The sequence below is a fragment of the Micromys minutus genome (assembly GCF_963924665.1).
Source record: "Micromys minutus genome assembly, chromosome: 21".
Lineage (NCBI taxonomy): Eukaryota > Metazoa > Chordata > Mammalia > Rodentia > Muridae > Micromys > Micromys minutus.
The window spans coordinates 39,200,234-39,220,900 of NC_137956.1; the positions used below are offsets into that span (position 1 = coordinate 39,200,234).

General features: G+C 47.8%; 2 protein-coding genes across 2 annotated transcripts; one reads left to right on the top strand and one right to left on the bottom strand.

The window, feature by feature from the left end:
• Positions 1-5,731: 5,731 nt before the first annotated feature.
• CIMIP7 (ciliary microtubule inner protein 7) lies at positions 5,732-14,810 on the top strand (the record flags this gene model as incomplete). Its single annotated transcript, XM_080934296.1, has 4 exons — positions 5,732-5,758; positions 7,595-7,708; positions 13,996-14,052; positions 14,394-14,810. 4 exons carry the CDS (start codon positions 5,732-5,734, stop codon positions 14,808-14,810), a joined length of 615 nt encoding a protein of 204 aa, XP_080790422.1.
• A 783-nt stretch (positions 14,811-15,593) lies between these two features.
• On the bottom strand, positions 15,594-20,262 carry KLHDC8B (kelch domain containing 8B). The gene is made up of 6 exons (XM_080934196.1): positions 20,193-20,262; positions 18,768-19,275; positions 17,500-17,664; positions 16,984-17,208; positions 16,729-16,830; positions 15,594-16,342 (listed from the first exon to the last, which is right to left on the bottom strand). Exons 2-6 carry the CDS (start codon positions 19,141-19,143, stop codon positions 16,146-16,148), a joined length of 1,065 nt encoding a protein of 354 aa, XP_080790322.1. The 5' UTR covers positions 19,144-19,275; positions 20,193-20,262; the 3' UTR covers positions 15,594-16,145.
• Positions 20,263-20,667: the final 405 nt, after the last annotated feature.

The window sequence follows — 20,667 nt, forward strand, 5'->3', positions numbered from 1 at the left end:
GTTGTAGTGGTTTACACCCTCAATTCCAGCACTAGAGAAGTAGAGGCAAAAAGACAGAAATCAAAGCTGCCATGGACTACATATCTAAAGGCTGTCTCCAAAAGAGGGGGGGGACATATTCTTACTATTCTCTTAATTATGTCTAAGGACCACATGGGCTAATGTCCTCAGCCTGACCTAGTCTTCTGTGCTTTTACTTGTCTCCCCTTAACTGAATGAGCTTTTCTCTTTCCAGAGAATAGAGATCCTATCAGCCAAAGCTTTCTCCTTGATGATTCCACCAGACATGGACTAATGACCAGATGGGTCATCCCACTATGCCTATCCATCAAGGTAAATGACACTTTAAATGCACACACTTGAAACTTTCAAGTGCAGGGTTCCCTCTTCATTTATCAAATCATCTTTATTAAAGAAAGCAGGAAAGGAAAGTGAAGCCCCAAGAAGGGCTCTGGCTAGATGAATAAAGGAAGAATGCGTGTGAAGTGAGGGTAGCCCTGGGAGTCAGAGTGGCTCCTCCCTCTGGCCTATCATACACTCTGAATTTCTGGACTTTTTTTCCCCCCAGACTGGATGTGAGATTACTGAGCATAGTTTGGTTGATATAGGACAACACTGTGGAAGTCTTCAGGAGTGTGGGGCCTTCAGCGAGTCCAGGGGACCCACCAGGGATATACTTGACCCCACAGCTGCTTCTCAGCTAACACATCTTCAGACTAACATCATCTGCATTTAACATGGCAAAGCCCTGGGGGCTGGAGAGATGGCTCAGTGGTTAAGAGCACCGACTGCTCTTCCAGAGGTCCTGAGTTCAATTCCCAGCAACCACATGGTGGCTCACAACCATCTGTCATGGGATCCGATGCCTTCTTCTGGTGTACTCATATAAATAAAATACATTAAAAAAAAAAAAAAAACCAACATGGCAAATCCCCACTTGTTTGAAATGTGAATCTTTAGTTTTGTTGTGTTCTTTCAAGACAGGGTTTCTCTGTGTAGCCCTGGCTGTCATGAAACTTACTCTGTATATTATTCTGGCCTGGAACTCAGATTCCCACCTGCCTCTGCCTCCTGAGTGGTGGCATTAAAGGCATGCACCTCCACAGCCCAGATGGTTTTGGGATTTTATTTACTAATTTTGACATAGTCTCACTATGTAGCCCTGGTGTACTGGCTGGTTGTGTGTCAACCTGACACAAGCTGGAGTTATCACAGAGAAAGGAGCCTCAGTTGAGGAAATGCCTCCATGAGATCCAGCTGTAAGGCATTTTCTCAACTAGTGATCAGGAGGGTTGGAGGGGGAGGACCCAGCCCATTGTGGGTGGTATCATCCCTGGGCTGGCAGACCTGGGTTCTATAAGAAAGCAGGCTGAGCAAGCCATGAGAAGCAAGCCAGTAAGTGACATCCCTCCATGGCCTCTGCATCAGCTCCTGCTTCCTGACCTGCTTGAGTTCCAGTCAAGACTTTCTTTGGTGATGAACAGCAATGTGGAAGTGTAAGCTGAATGAACCCTTTCCTCCCCAACTTGCTTCTTGGTCATGATATTTGTACGGGAATAGAAACCCTGACTAAGACACCTGGCTAACCTCAAGTTCAGAGATCTGCCTGCCTCTGCCTACCTAGTGCTTGGATATTTTGTTTTTTATCCAGGATCTTGTTATGAACCCCAACCCGGCTCTCCCACACCCACAGACAGGATCGATCCCTTCACCATGTCCAGCTTGGTTTGCAGGGGCAGGGTTCCACTATTTAACAACAGATACATCTGGAACTACCTCTATGACTCAGGCTGTCCTATTCCAGCTCTGACAATCTGAGTGAAAGCCTTCAACACCTCCCTCCCCACACTGCAACCTACATCCTCTACATCCCCTCCTTTAATGCTGAAAAAGCTAGTTTCTTCCCAAGACGTCTGGTCCCCTTCCACCTAATGGACAGTTGATTCTTCGCTCATATTGTTTGGTCAAGAAGCTTTCTCCAAGGACTAAACAGATAGCTTCATGGGTAAAAGTGCTTGTTAGCAGCTCTGACTATTCAAGTTCAATCCCCAAGATCCACTTGGCAGATCAGAACCAATTCTTGAAAACTGTCCTCTGACCTTCATGAAACTCCCTCCTTGTAGATAAGTAATTAAAAAAACAACAAAACTTTTTTTTTTTTTTTTGCTTTGTCCTGGCTTTGTAGACCAGGCTGGCCTCAAATTCGGAGATCCGCCTGCCTCCGTCTCCGAGTGTTGGGATCAAAGGGGGGCACCTCCACCGCTGCCTGACTAAAATGTTTTAAGAGATCCTCAAGGTTCCTGGATATCATTCCTACGTGTTTCCCAGACGTCTTACTTTTTTAAAAAATTTTGTTTGTTCGTAACAATTAGAACAAATTTCCAGTTGGCTTCTCTGCCTCCCCGTTCACTGGTTTCCCAGGCTTGACTCATCTCCCACTGGAAGCTCGGGCCCTGTGAGGGTCTAACAGGAGCCGAGAGCCTCAGACCAGGCTTCCGGGGGCCAAGTGGCCCTCAGTTAAGGCTTCCGGCGACTGGGCCTGCGAGGCTCCCTACTGTTCCCCAACCTCCTCATCTCTTCCCACTCCTCACGCCACTCCCGGCCCACAGCCCTCGTGTTCTCACCTCCACACGTACCACACAGGTTACCACACGCACACCTTCCAGCGACTTCCGGGTCGCCTGCGGAAAGCCCGCCGAGGTGAGGCCCCGCCCCCGGCTGCGCTCACCAATGAGGACGCCGATCCTTGACTCCGCCCCCTGCCGCACGAGGCCCGAGGGTTTTTTTGTTTGTTTGTTTGTTTTTGTTTTTTTTGTTTTTGTTTTTGTTTTTTTGTTCCGTTTTTGTTCTTTGTTTCTTTAACGGTCCAAACGGTTTTAACAGTCCGCTTACTTCCCACCACGGAGCGCCTTAAGCCACAGGCAGCCCGCAGACCCCACGAGCCCGGACCCTCAGGCCCGGTTGCTCAGCACAGACCCTCTCGGGGTCCACTGCCCCAACCCCATTGCAAACCTGAAAAATGGAGGACTTCAGGAATGTCCAATGTTGCCTTTGAGGGCCGCATGTAGGGTGGGCCAGGACGCCAAAGGATATGGCTAAGCATCTTGCTGGCCTTTGAGTTCACCATTGCCTGATACATCAAAGTAGCTGAGGCATCTGGAGCCACAGTGAAGAGATTTGCTACATCCACACAACCGGGAACTCAAGAGTCAGCAAGATGCCACCAAGCTTTAATGCTCAGGACCCACGAAAGTAGAAATAAGTTCTGGGAACCCTTCATCCTGACTTTGACGTGTGTGCAGGGGCATGAGCATAAACTCACACATACACAAAGGCAAAACAAAACAAACCAAAAAAAAAAATTTTTTTTTTAATTGAAGCTGTGAGGTGTTCTCACGCCATTAATCTCGGCACTCAGGATGTAGAGACTGGCGAATCTGAGTTCCAGGACAGCTTGATCTACAGAGTGAATTCTAAGACAGTCAGGACTACACAGAGAAACCCTGTTTCGAAAAACAAAAACAAAAAAACAGAAATTAAAAAGTACTAAAAATGACGGAAGAATTATTAACACCCGTGCCCATAAACCTCAGATAATTATGCTAAGTAGAAGTCAGACACAAAAGGTACATATTGTATGGTTCTATTTATATAAAATTCTAAAAAATGTACACTCTCTATGGTAACAAAACAATGGAGATAATTATGGTATACATCTGGAATCCCAGCACTCTGAGTGGATGGAGGCAAGAAAATCAGAAATTTAAGGTCTTTTTGGCTATAGAGTGAGTTTGGGGCCAGACTGGGATATATGAGACCCTGTGTCAAACAAAGTCAGGCATAGAAGCACATACCTGAAATCCTAGTACTTGCATAAGTAAGAGGATGGATCCAAGTTCAAAGCCATCCTGGCCTATATAAGGGGTTCTAGCTTATCCAGAACTACATAGTGAGATTCTATCTCAAAATACAAGCAAAACCCACAACCTAGTTTGGGATATAGAGCTCAGCAGTAGAAAGCATGTGTGACATATGGAAGGTCCTGGGTTCTATCACTGGTACAGCAAAAAATAAATTAGCCAAGTATGGTGAGACCTGTAGTCCTAGAGACACGTAGGTGGATCTGGAATTGGAGACCAGCCTGGGCTACATAGCTGGTTTCTGGGAAGTCTGGAATAGAGAGTGGAAAAACCCTGTCTCAAAAAAAAAAAGGGAAAAGATAGAGATAGTGGGACCCAGTTAGTCACACCTTTAATCTCAGTACTTGGAATGCTGAAGCAATAGTATTTTCTGTGACTTCCAAACCAATCTGGGCTACAGAGTGAAGAACTAAAAATCCCCAGAAAATTAAAACAAAGCAAAACAAAAGCAGGATGGTAGTGGTGCACACCCTTAGTCTCAGCACTCCAGAGGCAGAGGCTGGTGGATCTCTGTGAGTTCAAGACCAGCCTAGCCTGGTCTACAGAGTGAGTTCCAGGACAGCCAGGGCTACACAGAAAAACTTTGTCCTTCAAAAATAAATAAATAAATAAAACAAAACAAAAATTAAGAAAGACAGAGGTGCCCTGGTGGCTCCAGGCATCACAATTTCAACATTCATCTGTGACCCAGAGTGAGATGAAGGCCAGCCTAAGTAACTTAGTGCAACAGCCACAAATAACAATAAAAGGGCCATAGTGTAGTAGTAGACTGCTTGCCTAGAATACAGTGAGGCCTGTGTTTGAGCAGGACCACAGATAATGATGGTGATGGTGGTGATGATGGTAAAATTATAAGATCATCACAAATCTTTTTCTTTTTTCACAAATCTGATTTAATCATCTTAGACATGGTGGTAAATGTCTGAAGTTCCAGGACCTGGGAGGCAAAGGCAGGTGAGTCAGAAAGTTAAAGCCATCCTCAGCTACGAAGCCAGTTTAGTGCCAGCCTAGGCTACATGAGATTCTACCCTAAAAAGAAAGAATAAATTAAACAGTTGAAGTCCTCCTCCTCCCCAATCCCAATCCTCTTCCCCCTAAGTGACTTCTATCCTGAATTTATTATCACTTTTATGCATGTTTTATATTTTCATCCCACTTTTTTTTTTTTTTTTTTTTTTTTTTTTTTTTTGTCCACCAGTAATATGTGGCACAGATTAAGGCAGCTTCTTACTATATAGCTGGGGCTGGCCCGGCATTCATTGTGTAGACTAGGCTAACCTCAAATCTTATAAGCAAGACTGCCTTTCAACCTCTGATTCGCTTCCCAAGTGTGGAATTACAATGTTCCCACCTGGCTTAAGATTTCTGGTAAATTTAGAAAGCATGCCATTGAATTTAGGAGAAATGTCACAGGGAAGTTGGCCATTAGGAAAAATCACCCTCAAGCTCTGCCTGAATTTATGTCTCTAGCAATATTATTTTATTAGTTTTGAAACACAGTGTTTGCCTCTAAAGTGGTTTTTACTATTTTATTGGCCAGTTCATCAGACTCTGCTGTGGGAGGGGCTCTGCACGTTTGTATAAAAGCTCTCCGAAGTCACTAGAGTGGGAGTTCTCTCACACAGCGGAATCTGAGAAGCAAGGACAAAAGGGCGACAGGCAGGGTGCTGCCCCAACTGCAGCATTATGCAGTCACAGCCTCCCTGCGTTACTAAGCAACAAACAGCTGACCTCCAGAGATTCCCTCTCCTCAGATGTAGCTTCACAAGGACAAGAGGAAAGTTTGCCTTTTTGGCTCCCTTGGTGGAAAGATGCAAGGTGCTTTAATAGGCTCCTGGGTAAGAGTTAATCCTCACCCTCTGGCCAGCATAAAATCTTTGTGAATCCTGAAGGTGAAGAGAGGTAGCATTCCATTTCCCCCGGCAGGCAGAGGTCTTAGCTGCCCTCTCCTCCTCCATGTCTCTATACCTCTGAAACTGCATTGCTTCCTGCTCTCCTGCTAAGCAGTTGAACCTCCTAGTATTTATGTACAGTTTTTCACTGGTCCTCCCAGGCTCTGTCAGAACGTTGGGACTAAGTACTGTCTAGCTTGAGAACATCGGGAAATTATTGTTTATGGTTTTGTCTATTTTCTGGACCCATCCCCATGCCTGGAGCACAGTGAATGCTATTGAGGTAAAATATCGTTAAATTTAAACTGAGTAGAGAGTCAAGGGGTGTCCACAAACAATCCAGGAACAGTTAGACTAGCTATGATGCAAATCTTCAGTGAGGTGGGAAGAGATGTCAAGGAGTCTGCTGTGGTAGCTGAAGGCCAGCCTCTGCCTTACGATTGTGGGAACTTGGATCTTCAAGAGGACTCAACCCAAAAGGACTGGGCCTTAGAAGTTACCTGATGTAATTGTCCAGGAACGTCCACCTAATGATATCTGCACAGCCTTTCCAGAGGAACTTAACTTTTTTAAGAGTATTTTCTCATTTTACATGTATAAGTGTTATGTCTGTGCACCATGTGTGTGTCTGGTGCCCAAGGAAGACAGACAATGAGATGGTATCAGATTTCCTAGAACTATAATAATTATAATAATTATAGATAGATGGTTGTGAACAGCATTTAGATGCCAGGAATCAAACTCAGGTCCTCTGGAAGAGCAAACAGTGCGTTTAATTGCTGAACCATCTCTCCAGTGCCTCCCCTCCAAATGGTTCTTATTCTGTGACCATCTCATATATGCATATAAATGTATTTGGTCATTTTATCCTCTGTCACCCTCTTTCATTCAATGCTGAGTACCCCTGAACCCCTTCTTATTGCCAACATGTCTCTTTCCATGGTCTTAACTTAGCTCTCAGTGTAGTCCAGTATAGCCTTGAATTCACAGTATCCCCCCCACCTCAGCCACCAAACTGTTTATATTACATGTATGAGCCACCATGCCTGGCTGACAAGTATTTATTTCTGGATGTTTATCTTGTTTTCCCATTTTTCAAGATAGGGTTTTTTTTTGTGTAGCCCCGGCTGTCCTGGAACTCACTGCATAGACCAGGCTGGCCTTAAACACAGGTCTGCCTCTCAAGTACTGGGACTGAAGGTGTGCACTTCCCAAGATCAAGCCACCTCCCAGCTTTTATTTCTCTTTTTTGTTTTTGCCAGCTCCTTTCTCTGACTTGGGTTCTCTATTGGTTGTAGCCTCTTTTGGAAAAACTTATGTCTTGAGTGTCCCAAGTTCAGAGGTGTCCATTTTGCCCCCAGAATGGCATAGTAGCTGGTAAATGAGAGGTCATAGCCTTGTCAATCAATCCAAAAGAAATATCTATTGGCTTCTTGGTCCTGGGGACTCTTGACCCAGTATTAATATTGTGAGGAGAGGAACAAAAGGGATTTGTTCTCAGACCCCAAGGTCATACCACCCTACTCAACAGTAGCCTACAGAAGTATGCCTATATGGTGCCCTTTCCTGTCCACACACACAGCCCAGAAAGATCAACGTTTTGAGGCCGCTTGTCCAAATGAATAAAAGGGGACAACCCTGTACTGGCTCCAGTCCAGGAGAATTGATCCTCTTCAATTCTATTCTGTCTCAGAAACTTCAAGAGGGGTTTCTGGTTTCCAGGAATCCTGGGTAAGGATTTAAGTGGACTTTACCATAATTTCCTCCTGGCTTTTTATATAGCACAACAGTGGCTTCTACGGGCACTACCGAGGTCAAGTCAAGAGTGAAAGTGCGGGAGAATACCGGCTTGCTGCCAAGCCCCCACCTCCAGCAGTGTTCCTACAGAGATGTAAGGTACGAGGCATCCCTGAGGGCAGTGGGAAGGAAAGGACAGTTCCTGCATCTTGAGGATGCAGGCCCCTAAGATCATCATCTCAGCCCTTGCAGAAACAGACTGACAAGTCAGTCACCTGGGAACAGTCTAACCCTGGGACAGCAGGACTGGGACCTTGGGCTCAAAATACCAGATTTCTACCAAAATGCTAGAGAAGAGCAGGCTCCTTCTGAATGGGAGAAGGTTCCAAGCCAAAGTAAGGTGGGTAGCTATGAAGAATAGCACCCTTAGGACCTAAGAAGAAAGCCTTGCATCTTGCTGAGCCTACCTTCATTTCAGATTCTTCGAGGCCACAAACTCCATGGCCAACCTCCCTGTCCTATTACTTGGGAACAAGAGAAAGTCTCCTCTTAGCTGGAGGTGGTGGCTGGTACTAGCTCACATGCCTGGCTAGGGAGGACCGGGAAAGATAGATGGCACAGAATAACAGAACCAGGATTCAACAGCACATGAGGAGGATGCAGGCCCAGCCCTCCACCATTTTCATGCCTGCAGACAAAGAGAAGCTGAAGTGTGTACACCAGTCAGAGTCTCATATTAAAAGTCATATGCAAAAACAGAAAAACTCAGGAGCATTTGCTTACAAAGCAGTAGCTATGGAGGCCCCAGGAAAAGATGGTATCACAAGATTTTCTTTGTTTTGGATAGAGGATAAGAATCAGTAGCCCAGGCTGGCCTTGAACACAAAACAATCCTCCTGCTCCAACTTCTTAGAGTCTATGATTACAGCCATGAGCCAGCACAGCTAGTCTCACTGTTTAACATCCAACTGTCGGGCTTTGGTTATACACGTCTTGTAATTGTAGCACTTGAGAGGCAAAGGAATTCAAAGCCAGTCTGGGGCATTTAGCAAACTTTAGGCCTGGCAGGGCTATGAAGCAAGATGCTGTGTCAACAAACTGGTTGGGGCTGTAGCTCAGTTGGTAGAGTGTTGGCCCAGCAAGCATGAAGCCATGGGTTTGATCCAGAGCACTGAATAAACAAGGCAAGTGACTGCGATCCCTGTGCCCAGGAGGGTCATATTGTCAAAGTTTCCCTCAATTTTATTGTGTGTTTGAGAATACATGAGATGATGCCTCAAAACAATACTGAATAAGCAAATAAACAAGCAGGCAAACGGCCTTCACTGTTATCCCAGAAGAGCCCAAAGGGACAGGGTAGCAACATGGCTGCTGGAGTCAAGAAAAGAAAAACAGGTGTGGAGGAGGAGAGGAGAATCAGTCAGCCAGGAGCAGAAGGAGAGAAGAAACATTTTCCTATTTATGTTCCTCTGTCTCCTCCCAGGGCATCTCAGGGGTCACAGTGGTGTCTGTACTCAATCTGCCTTCCAAACAAGGACAGGGAGGAGGAAAGCCCAGAGAAACACGTTCCACCCGCCACCGCAGCTTCTTGCTCCCCAGCCCATTGCCAGGACTGCCTCGATCTGCCATCTGGATTTTCAGGAATTGCTTTCTCAGGCTGACAGCAGGGTCTTGGAGGCTGCCATATTTCTTAGCATTCTTAGCATCTACCAGTTGGAAGGACTTATTGGCAATGCTTACAAAATCAGGCCAAATGCAGCTCCACATTGCTCATCAGCAGTCTCCCTCCTTCCTTTTGAAAGCTTGAGGAAGCCAGGTGTGGTGGCACATGCCTGCAGTTCCAGCACTTGGGAGGTGAAGTCTTGAAGGTCAGGGGTTCAGAGACACTCATACTACGTCATCTATTCCAGAGACAGAGAAAGGGAGGTGTGGGGGGTGAAAGACAGAGACAGAAGCAATCCAGAACATTCCTGCTGGATTTTTACAGTATCCCCCAGACAGTTGGCCTTCCAGAGAGCAAATATCCTACCCCTCAGGACACGTTTTGGCTGCTGATCAAATTAAAGACTTGAGACATTATCTAGCATTATCAAATGCACCAAACAGCGTGATCTGTCTGTGTTGCACTTGGCTTGAATAAATGTCAAGTCTCATGGTTCTTTCTCAGGCTAAGCCTCTCTTAATTAATAGAACTGCCCAGGAAAGGTACATATTTTCTTTCTTACTGGCTGCAAGGAACAGCTCCAGCTGGCTGGTTACAGCTATTGTTTAACAGCCTTCCTGAGACATGGCAACACTTTCCTCTGGTTTAGAGCACATAAACATTTGTGACATTTGGATATGGGGAAAACTTTTTATTTTCTATTTTTATTTTCCTTCTGAACCATATGGCTTTACTCTCACCTTCACCTGCCTGACCCTTGGGACCTGTAATATCAGTGTTGGTTCCTAAAGGCAGACGAGAAGCATCACAGAGACTCATAGATGGAGTAGGTCCTTTAGTTGCAGTGTTCCAAGCCCTGCTGTTCCCTATGACCCCATGTGACACAGAGGCTCTTCTCTAGCACCCTACTGACTTGAGACTTTCCAGGTTCCTCAGAACCCTTAGCTCTCCTATATGGAAATCCTGACTCTTCCCAGTGGGACCTGTTTTTCTCTCCAAGGACTCTAAATTGAGAATCATGTCTCTAGACCTACCTGCTCAGATACCTTAATGGAAGAGAAGCCTAAATGGCTGAGAGACAAAGACACAGCTAATACTTCTTCTCGAGGGCAAGGATACCCAGAACTGCCTGGGCGGGAGAGGAAATGACTCCTTCTCACCAGGCTCCCACAGTTGTGAGAGAGTAAAACTGGAATCAGTGGGAGTAGATAGATTATCCTGCCACCATGGGGATAATGAGTTTCCAGAGTCAGGGCTGCCTCTGACAACAGAGGCATCCATTCTAGGCTGTGTATGACTCTGCAGCTGAGAAGAGATGGGAGAAACTTGGAGGTCAGTTGGAACTTGATCCAGATTTCCAGATTTCACTTTTTTTTTTTGTGCATCTATTTGTGTGCACACACACATATGTATATGGAGGCCAGAGGTCAGATGTGAGTGCTGTTCTTCAGGACAACTATCCACCTTGAGAACAGGGCTCCTTACCGTGACCTGGGATTTGTTAATCCAGCTAAGCTGGCTGGAGTCCCCAGGGAGCTTCTTGTCTCTACTCCCAAGCCCTGGAATTGCAAGGGTGCACCACTTCAGGACCATACCCAATTTAGTATGTGGGTTCTGGGGGTGGAGCTTAGATCCTCAGGCCTACATAGGGAGGCCTTGTCTCAAAAGAAAAAAGAATTACCGAGGCCTTATGGCCCACCACTATAACCCCAGCAGTTGGAAAGCTGAGGCAGGATTGCTACAAGTTTCAGGCTAGCCTAAGCTAGACAGTGAGCCCAGGACCGTCTGTCAGCCCTGTCTCAACAAATCCACAACTTAAAGGGGAAAACTGCCACATACGTATAATAATACAGTATGCAACCTTGGAGCTTGGTTTCCTTGGCTCAGTGTAATTTCCTGGAGAGTCATCCAAGTTGTTGTGACTATAAATAGCTCATCTCTTCATTACTAAGTAGTGTTCTACGGTTTGTATGGCTTGGATTGTTTGAGCATTCGCTTTATTAAAGGGTATCTGAGCTGATTCCAATTTTGGCTCTTATAAATAAAGCTGCTAAGAGCATTTGTGCAGATCTCTGGGTGAACATAAGTTTTCTTTTCTTTGGGACAGATGCCCAGGAGCTCAGTTGCTGGATCATATGGTAGTTGCATGTTTAGTTTTTTAAAGGAACTGCCAAGCTGTTCTCCATTGTAGCCTTGCCATTTTACATGCCCACTAGCAGTGCATGAATGATCCAGTTTCCCTGACTCTTCACCAACATTTGACATTGTCTCCATTTTTAGCCACTCTGATACATGGCTGATGAGATTTCATCGATTTTGACCTGCATTTATCCAGCATTTGTTGATGTCCAGCATCTTCTCATGTTATATGCCATCTATATATTCTTTTTTTTAATGAAATACTTTTATTTTGTTGGTCTATTTTCTTATTAGATCATTTATTTTTTTACTATTGCAATATTATTTTAAAATATATTCTAGATTCTAGTCCCTTGTTGAATAGGTGGTTTGCAAGTATATCCCCCCCCACTCTGTAGCTTTCATTTCTTTTTTTATTTATTTTTTATTTTTTTGATTTTCATAGGAAAATCTTTTTGGGAGACAGGGTTTCCCTGTGTAGCCCAGGCTGGCTTTGAACTGATAACAAACCTCTCTCCTTAGCCTCCTAAGCACTGGGATTTTTAGATATGGTGGTCATGGCTGGCATAGTTTTTGTTTTGTTTTTTTTTTTTTTAAGATTTATTTTTTTAATTTATTTATTTTTAAACATTTATTCATTTCTGTGTATTTGTGTGTGTGAATGATTTTATATCCACCAAGAGTGTGCAGGGAGTAGAAGAGGCCAAAAGATTCTCTCCTGGACCAGGAGTTACAAGTGGTTGTAAGCCACATGATAAACTGTGGGAACTGAACCTGGATTGTCTGCAAGAGCAGTAAGCACACCTAACCACTGAGCCATCTCCCCTATCATCTAGTTGCCCAGAACAAAAACATATTTAAGTCTTATTAGACCTGGTTTAATTTAACTAAGAAATCTAAATACCGTTTGAGGTTGACCTCAAACATGCTCTATAGCAAAGAGCAGTCTTGACCTCTTGATCTTTTTCCTACCTCCCAAATGTTGGGATTACATCCTAGCCCACAACACCTGCTGGGATTACAGCCTAGCCCACCACACCTGGCTATCTTTTTCTTCTTTTGGCTTTTGATTTTAGTGTCAAGTGTAAGAACTCTTCATCTGCCTTAAATTCTGAAGAATTTTTCCTATTTTTTTCTAAATAGCTTTGTTTTTTGGTTGGTTGATTATGAGTTGATTTGGTGTGTGTGTGTGTAGACCTGGGGGGTTAGTGCCAAATGTGTCACCTTCTTTATAAGGAAAAAGAGAAAAGCTAATCACACTGTTTAGAGCTTACTTCCAGATCTACAGTATCCAAAACAGGAAGTGCCAAAAGGGTAGACGGTTAAAGACAAGCCACAGATGTCATTTACCTGACCCATCAATCTTTGCTGCAACTGGTTCCTTTTCTTCCTTTCTTTCCCTTTCCCCCATTTCTTCCTTTTTTCTTTCTTTCTCTTTCTCTTTTATTTTTCTTTCTTTCTTTCTTCCTTTCTTTCTTTCTTTCTTTCTTTCTTCCTTCCTTCCTTCCTTCCTTCCTTCCTTCCTTCCTTTTTCTGGTCTGGGGATAAAATCTAAAGCCTCAGACCAACTGGGCTAGCACTCTATGACCGAGATACCTACCCCAAATCCTGTATTATATCTGGGCTTGATGTCAACCCATTGCTAACACCACCAACCAGACCATGGTGGATCTCACCAGATTAGGTCTGCAGAAGTAGTTGCTGGCCTTTAGAGAGGAGTCTAGTGTGTCCGGAAGTAGAGTCAGAAGAAGGATGCATGTTGTATGCTGTCACAGATCACTATTGTGGTTTTGATGGTTGTAAACATGAAGAGCTTTTGCAGATTCTTGGCAAACAAGTTATGACCTGATTTATGTACTTAAGGAATTTCTGGCTACTGAGAAGACACGAAACTGGAAGTGGAACCTTAAAAGCCTAGACATAGGTGGGAAATTCTCTGATACTTCAGGCAGGAGAGGATGGTGGTTTTAATCAGGACAAGCCAGGTATGGAGACTCAGGCCTGTAATGCCAGCACCTGGGAGGCCAAAGCAGAAGGATCTTCAAGTCCAACCTGGGCTGTATAGTGGATTTCAAGCCATCTTGGGCTACATAGCAAGACTCTGTGTCTCAAAACAACAAACAAACAAACAAACCAGAGAAGACTTGGCTATTTGGCTTTAGCTGTCAGGTACCACTGTCTGAGCTGTATGGTTCAGCAGTGGTGAGTCACAGCTCCGGGATGTGTCCGGGGGTGCCTTGCCACACCTAGACACAAAGATGTGGTATAGCCAGTTGGGTGTTGAGCCTGGGCAGATACCCTCAAATGCAGACAGACATATTCATTTCCAGATGTCACCTAGAGCTCAGAGCATGGCTATGTTGTTAGGTAGTGAATATGGGTGGAGGGGAGAAGCCTGAAGCCTAGTACTAGACAACTTGGATTTAAAGCCCTCCACTGACGGCAGGATGTCCTGGCAGACATGCCTGGGGTCCCAAAGTTTCTGAGTAGGGGTGGGGGTGGGGGTGAGATGTCACTTTGATTTGTCTCTACCCTTTCCGGGTGTTGGCAGTTTAGCATTTAGAAGTGGTGTCTCCCGAGGCAGTCTCTGCTAGAGCAGGCGAGCATACCCTGCCCCTCACCTTTCTTCTCATTTTCTTTCAAGGAGCCAGCAAGGCAACACTTCTTCTCCAAGCATGACAACCGCACTTCCTTCGACAAAGTGAGTGCTGGAAAGAGGAAGGGGGAGAGGGAGGAGTCCCTTGGCCGATAGAGGATGCAGCAGGGTAAACCAGAGGCCTTTAGGGAGCAGGTTTCTTACATAAGTAGAGCATCTATTTCCCCATAACCTTTCCCACTGCTAAAACCTCATCCCCCAGACAGAACCAAGTTCACTGGGCGGGGGTGGGGGTTCATGCTAAGATGATAACATTAAGGATGTGGGGTACAGGTTAGGGAGGCCAGGCACAATCCCAGCATTACCAAGCTGATTTGGGAGTAGATGGGGCCCAAGCAAATCCTGGATGCCGAGACTGTGGGCCAAGAGCCCGTACCGTTGAGAAGGGTCCCTACTGCCTGCTGCAGGGAATTGGAAGACGGAAAGACCTGGAGCGCCTGTGGAAGAGACACACTTTCCTGCGCTGGGCACCCTGCGAGCTGGAATTGAGCCAGCAGCCACCTCTGGAATCGTCCTACCAGACCGATTTCCGATCAGGCACCGGACTCAGTAGGCTCCCCCAGCGCCTCGTCCATTTTGTGCAGGTCCAGCCTCCCTGTGCCAACACCACCTACCAAAACAACTTCTGCCAGCCATCCCGGGGTGGTCACTGTGGTACCACCAAGGTAAGGCCCCACGAGCCAGTCACTGAAACGCTGCCTGACCTCCCGGAGATCCCAAAGCCCAAGTCGCTGCAGCACTACCTTCACGCCGGAGTTTCTGAGTGTTTAAACTGGTCCCAAGCATTAAAAAGGTTCAGTTGACATGGCAGCCTGTTTGTACTTACAGTCTAAGATATCTGGGGGTGGGTGGGTGGGGTGCTTATGAACAAGCTCACTAGCAGGCCATGTGTCTAGCTCCCATGGAGTACACGTGATTTCTGTGTGCTAGGCTGGGGAGGCGCTGTCTAAGGAGCTCCACCACTAAGTAAGAAAGGATAAGCCCGCAGCAGACTCCAGAGTCCAGAAAAGTCACCATGACCATGGGTAGGTTCTAGGGACCCAATGACTTCTCAGTAATCGTAGCCCCTTATACTCAGTGTAGTGGCAGGAATCCTGCCTTTGAGGGGTTTGGCAGCTCAGTTACACAGTCCTGCCTAAGAGACGCCTCACCAGGAGACAGACTACCCCAGCCACTATTCAGCTAAGCCACCCAACTACCAGCAGCCTGAAGTGGGGTTTGCAGAAGAGAAGGCACTGTATGATTTGGATCTGGAGGTCATCCTAACCTTATGAAATGTTTTTAGAAGTCCTCCTCTGGTCGTCCTATCAAGTCCCCAAAAACTCAAGACAAGCTAAGACAAAGCTAAAGGCTTTGGTGGACACCAGATGACTTCAGATATGGTTCTCAGGTTTCCGAGGCTCTCTGCGAACTCTCAACCCTGGCAGAATTGAGGCTTGAAAAAACACTGTGAGGGTTTGCACCAGAGGTCACACACCAGATCTAAGCAGTATTTTATTTCTACATCAAAACTCCCTGGGTCCTCACAACAGCCCTGTGAGGTAGGTTGGGCAGGAAAGTTTCAGAGATCCCCATTTACAGATGAGGATGCTGAGGCACAGAGAGGTGAAATAACCTGCCCCAGGTCACACAAGCCTTACTTAGTACAGATGGTGAGGCCAGGGAACTTTTGCCCCCCCTCAGCAGTCCCCACATTCTCTCCTCTGTTTCTTCTGTGACTTTTGTCCTCAGGATACTCCTGAGGTTCACAGGAACCCTCAAGAAAGGCTGGAAGCTCATACTTTTCCAGATTGCCCATTGGAGAGGGCCTGGTCAGCTCTTAGGCCTTAACCTGTAGACCATGAGGCCAGTGTTCTCCTCCTCACTCGTCAGAGTGGACAGGGGGCCTAGTAACTTCTAGGGCATAGGTGGAGCTAGCTATGGTTCATGAGTGGATGGTGATAAAAAACAGGTGTGAACATGTGTCCTGTGCTAAAGACAAAGGCTCCCCAACCCAAGTCCCTAAGGCAGTAGCTCAGGTGCCCTCTCCTGTGCCCCCCCTCATCCTACAGAGCCATGGGGAGCGCCCTCAGCAGCTAAGAGGAGCCTCGATCTGCTTCTATACTGAGCTGCTCTGGTAGATGGGCCTCACCCAGTCTTCAGACTCCATCATGTAGACACAGTGCCTCCACAGCTTGACTCGGGCCCTGGGCCACACCCCCAATGACAAACAGCCGTGGCCCAGCCTGTAGGCTGGAGCAGGAACATCGGGCCGTAGGCATGGCAGGCAGTGCCTCCCAGCGTCGCCGTGCAAGACTGAAGCTCTCCACAGAGGCCAAAGGGCATGGCTGGTTCCCTAGAGCAGGCAGAGAGATGACGGTAAGGGCCTTTGCTCCCTTTCCTGCACAATGGCTTAGTAAGTACTACCCCAGCATGACCTAGTAGTGCTTTGCACCTTGTTGCCCAAGTTTGTTTGTTTGTTCGTTCATTCATTCATTCATTCATTCATGCTTTGACTATTTGGTCACATTAGATCATCTGTTCTGCTTCTGTGTCTTAGAGCCCCCTGGTCAGGCATGGTAGACACTCCAAGAGCCAGGCCAGGCGAATCACAAGTTCCCAGACTTATAGATAGGTAAAGAGCTCACACAGCGTTGGCATTGTTGTCTAGAGAAGATGGTCCTACTAGGAGAACCTTTATCCCCTTTATACCATCTTTTTCTTAGTCCCATGGACACTTACCAAGTCCCCCAATAGCCACAATGTTGCCCCCCAGGGAGCCAACCACAAAGTCAGCCCTCTTATCCCTCATCCGCAGGCTACGAGGCAGCTTAGTCCAGGATCCTGAAAGAGAGAAGATGTAAGGTGTATGCACACAGACATACACAGATGCAAAGATGTGCACAGAAACACACACACACACACACACACACACACACACACAAACTCCCTTCTGTCTCATGGAGAGTAGAAGGGACTAGAACAGGCATTGCTCACCATGCTCCAGGTCAAACATCTCCACGGTGTTGACAAAATGTGGGCGGGAGTAGAAATTGTGGGGCCCAGGCTGCTGCAGGCCACCCAGGCTAAAGACACTGCCTTCAGCCATAGCACAGCCAGCAAAAGCTCGGCGGCTGGGCAGGCTTGGGTGTCGGGTCCATGTTCTGGTCTCCAGATCAAAAGCTTCAAAAGCAGTCACTGGAAGCTTGCCCTGGCGGCCTCCTGTCAAAGGAATTGAAGCACCAAAGGGCTTGGTGAACTATCCTCCCCAGACCCCTACATCCATCTGTGTACACACCTGCCCATGGATTAGCCATGAGACCACATAAACCCTCAGCACTGAATATGATTTTCCAACCCCAGTTGGGCCACCAAGGAGGCTTTAGAATAGGTGTGGATTACCCCCAACAAAGCATCTCAAGTCCTAACTAACGTCTCAGACTAAGACTGATCCCTAATCTGGAGAACCTTCTGGACTCTTTCCCCCCCTTTCCCACATCCTTCAGCCCTTACCCAGGACGTAGATCTTGTTCCCATGAAGGAAGGTGGAGGCCCCATAGCAGGGTGTAGGCATGGAGGGTAGAGAAAGCCAACAGTCCCGGCGGGGCTCATAGACCAGTACCTGGGCTTGGGGGGCCGTGTCAGGACCCATTCCCCCCAGAGCATACACCTTGCCATCTGCACAGAAAAGAGTAGTTCAGAGCGACTATAAAACCATGTGTAGCTGGTGAACCCCACCCTGACAGCTCCCTTGGTCAGACCCAGGGATGGAAGGGGACCCATGTGTTTATTGAAAACTTTGTTGCCCATCTGAAGTGGGAGCTAGGAGAGCTGGGATTCCAGCTTTGGCCTAGGCCCCTCCAAGTGAAAAGCAGGAGGAAGCTGATCTAATTATAATCCAGCACGGTCTCCCTGGAGACGCTATGGCAACCAAATCTGGCATCTTAGCAGGCTAGCCTGGGACTGGTGGTCAGACCTGGAGGCCACAAGGTGTGTGTATGTATGTGTGTGTGTGTGTGTGTGTGTGTGTGTGTGTGTGTAGGGGGTAGGGGACAGCTCCCCTAAGAAGGTAGGGGTAGCTTAAGACAGTGATAAAGGCTACAAGAAGATTTGCTCAGCATGAAGCTCAGTCTGGGAAGGGAACTTAGGGGATCAACTTGGCAAAGGCTTGGGGCTGAGAGATGATCTTGGGCCTGTAGGATGGTGGTACTGGCCATAGCTTTCAGCCTCTGGCACCTCTGCACCCTGCTGTTCCATTAGAACTGTTAGGTGCTCAGAGTCAGCTAGGGGCAGTCACAGTCAGGCCTGTGGGTGATATGCCAGGCAGCTGGGGGCTTCCATGGCAACCATCTCCAGGTCGGCTTGGCCTTTGTCCACATCAGGATCCCTGGTGTGTGCTGGAGATGGGGGTGGGGGGGCTAAGCACTTAAGCACTTGCTGGGCTCAGAGCCAAGGCCTTGCTCCCCTCCCCCTTCCATACTATTTATAACTATGAGAGAGTCATTAGGCCACACCCCCCACTGTCTCTTAGTTACAAAGAACAGGACAGGGTAGTGGCTAGGGTCTCCCATCTTTCTGGGGACTTCTGAGCTCTGACCCCCACCTCACAGCCGAGAAAAGGCAATTAACAGTGAGCTGCCGCAGCCCTAGGTAAGAGAAGAGACAGGAGACAGAGCCATGTCCTAGGCGGTGCTTATCCAGTCTCTGTGATAATGGACCCAGTCAAGAGAAAAGAAAAGGAAGCTTGTTGGGTCACCTGAGGGATGTTCTAAGCCACTCACCTCTCTCCACAGTTGCAACACCCATGGCTGCTTGAGGGAGGGTAGCCCGGCGCTCCCAGCGGCCTTCATCAGCCAAGAAGGCTTCCACAGCAGCTACTGGGCTCTGGACTTCATCCACGCCACCCACCACTAGCACCTGCTTACCCAGAACCACAGCAGCTGCACCAGCCCGGGCGGTGGGCAGAGGTGCTAATGCTAGCCATGTGTGTGAGGCCATGTCCAATGTCTCAGCAGTGTCCAGAGGTAACCCAGCCCGGCCACAGCCCCCCAACACCAGCAGGTGTCCATCCTGGTGTGCCACTGTGCCATATACCCGGCAAGTGGGCATGGGGGGGAACACCTGCCAAGCAAAGGCCCGGCCACCTCCTGCAGCCATGTTGCTCACTGCCAGTGGAAGGCCATGTTCATCAAGCTGTGGGCCTTACTGGGGGGACACGATAAGGTCTCATCTTGAACTTGTCAGGGCTGGAAGGGTGTGTCCGGCCAGTCCAAAGGACCTTGCCTTCACCTGGAAGAGAGATGGAAAACAAAGGGTCAGGGCCACTGTAAAGAAACAGACAAACAAGATGTAGCTGAGGGTAGACCAGGCCCAAAATCACTTGTGCAGAAGGACCCACCCCTTTGACTATCGCTCTACTGGTGAAGGTCCTTCTAAAGTGGGAAGAATAGGTTCCAGATTCCCAGACGGCTTTCTTGTCTCTCATAGGAGCATGAGGGATAGATGCTTCACACCCCAACCCTAAGAACTAGCAAGTAGTAACTTGATCAATTTAGAGTGGAAGGGAAGATAGAACCTAACTCTGCATCCTAGCACCCTTCCTGTCCCAACAAGTCTTATCTTGGTGCTCCAGGAGAGTTCTGTATCCTCTGAACACTAGCATCTAGTGTGCCTTGAACAACATGGGTCTGGCCATCAGGGTCCCTCATCTTGTAGTCCTTACAGTAAGGATCTTCCACAAGGTACAACCATTTATATCAGCAAAAGGCCAGTCTCATGTGCGAGATTCAAAGGCGACATACTCCAGGATTCCACACTCCCTTTGAAGTCCGTCCTCATGGGTGTGGCAAGGCCAGCAGACTCCCCGATGAGGAGGTAATAGAGAGCTGGTGTGTAGTACAGGATTAGAAGGTCCCTGAGTCCAGGGCTTTTCCTGTAGGAATAAACAGCTGGATTCCTGACACCCCCACCCCCACCTCCAAGAGCGCATTCCTTAGCCTCCCTTTATTGCTATGTGTGTGTCTCTGTGTGTCTGTGTGTATGCTGGGGGTCTCCACTCTCAGTCCCGGGATTTGACAGAACGGCCTCCTGGCCCCAAACTTCCAACTCAAAGGAGAGTGGGGGGCGGGTCTGGCTAAGTAGGTTTAATTAAGGCTCTATGCTTCATGCCCCAAACTTCCCCTGAGCGAGGCTCCCGCGGGACTCACCCGCTGGATCTCAGATGTCGCCAGGGCACAGGGTCCGCTGTTCCGCCTCCGCCGGCTCTGGCTAGGGCTGAAGCTGGGCTCTGGTGGGGCTCCCGCACCGCTCCGGCGTGGGGCGGGGCTGGACCAGGTCCGCCCCTCGCTCCCCCCTCCCCAGATTCGGGGAAACCTCCTCCCGCCTTAACTCTGCACATGCCACGGCAGGAGTAGGGCACACCGATCCACGGTCACCCAAAAATGAACAGACAGGCATATGGACATCCGGCCGGCCAGGATTTAGGGTTCTACCTGGGGCGATGATAGAAATGAGGCAGCAGCGAGCAACACAACACCGGTATGGTGGGATCGGAGGCGGGTGTCGTTCTGGGTCGGATCCACTCTGGGTGCAATCATCCAGAAGCTAGGCAGTGGAACCTGGGGCCTTTAGGGGTCGGAGCCCGCCCATCACAACTGAGCTTGGAGGTGCCCAACCACAAGC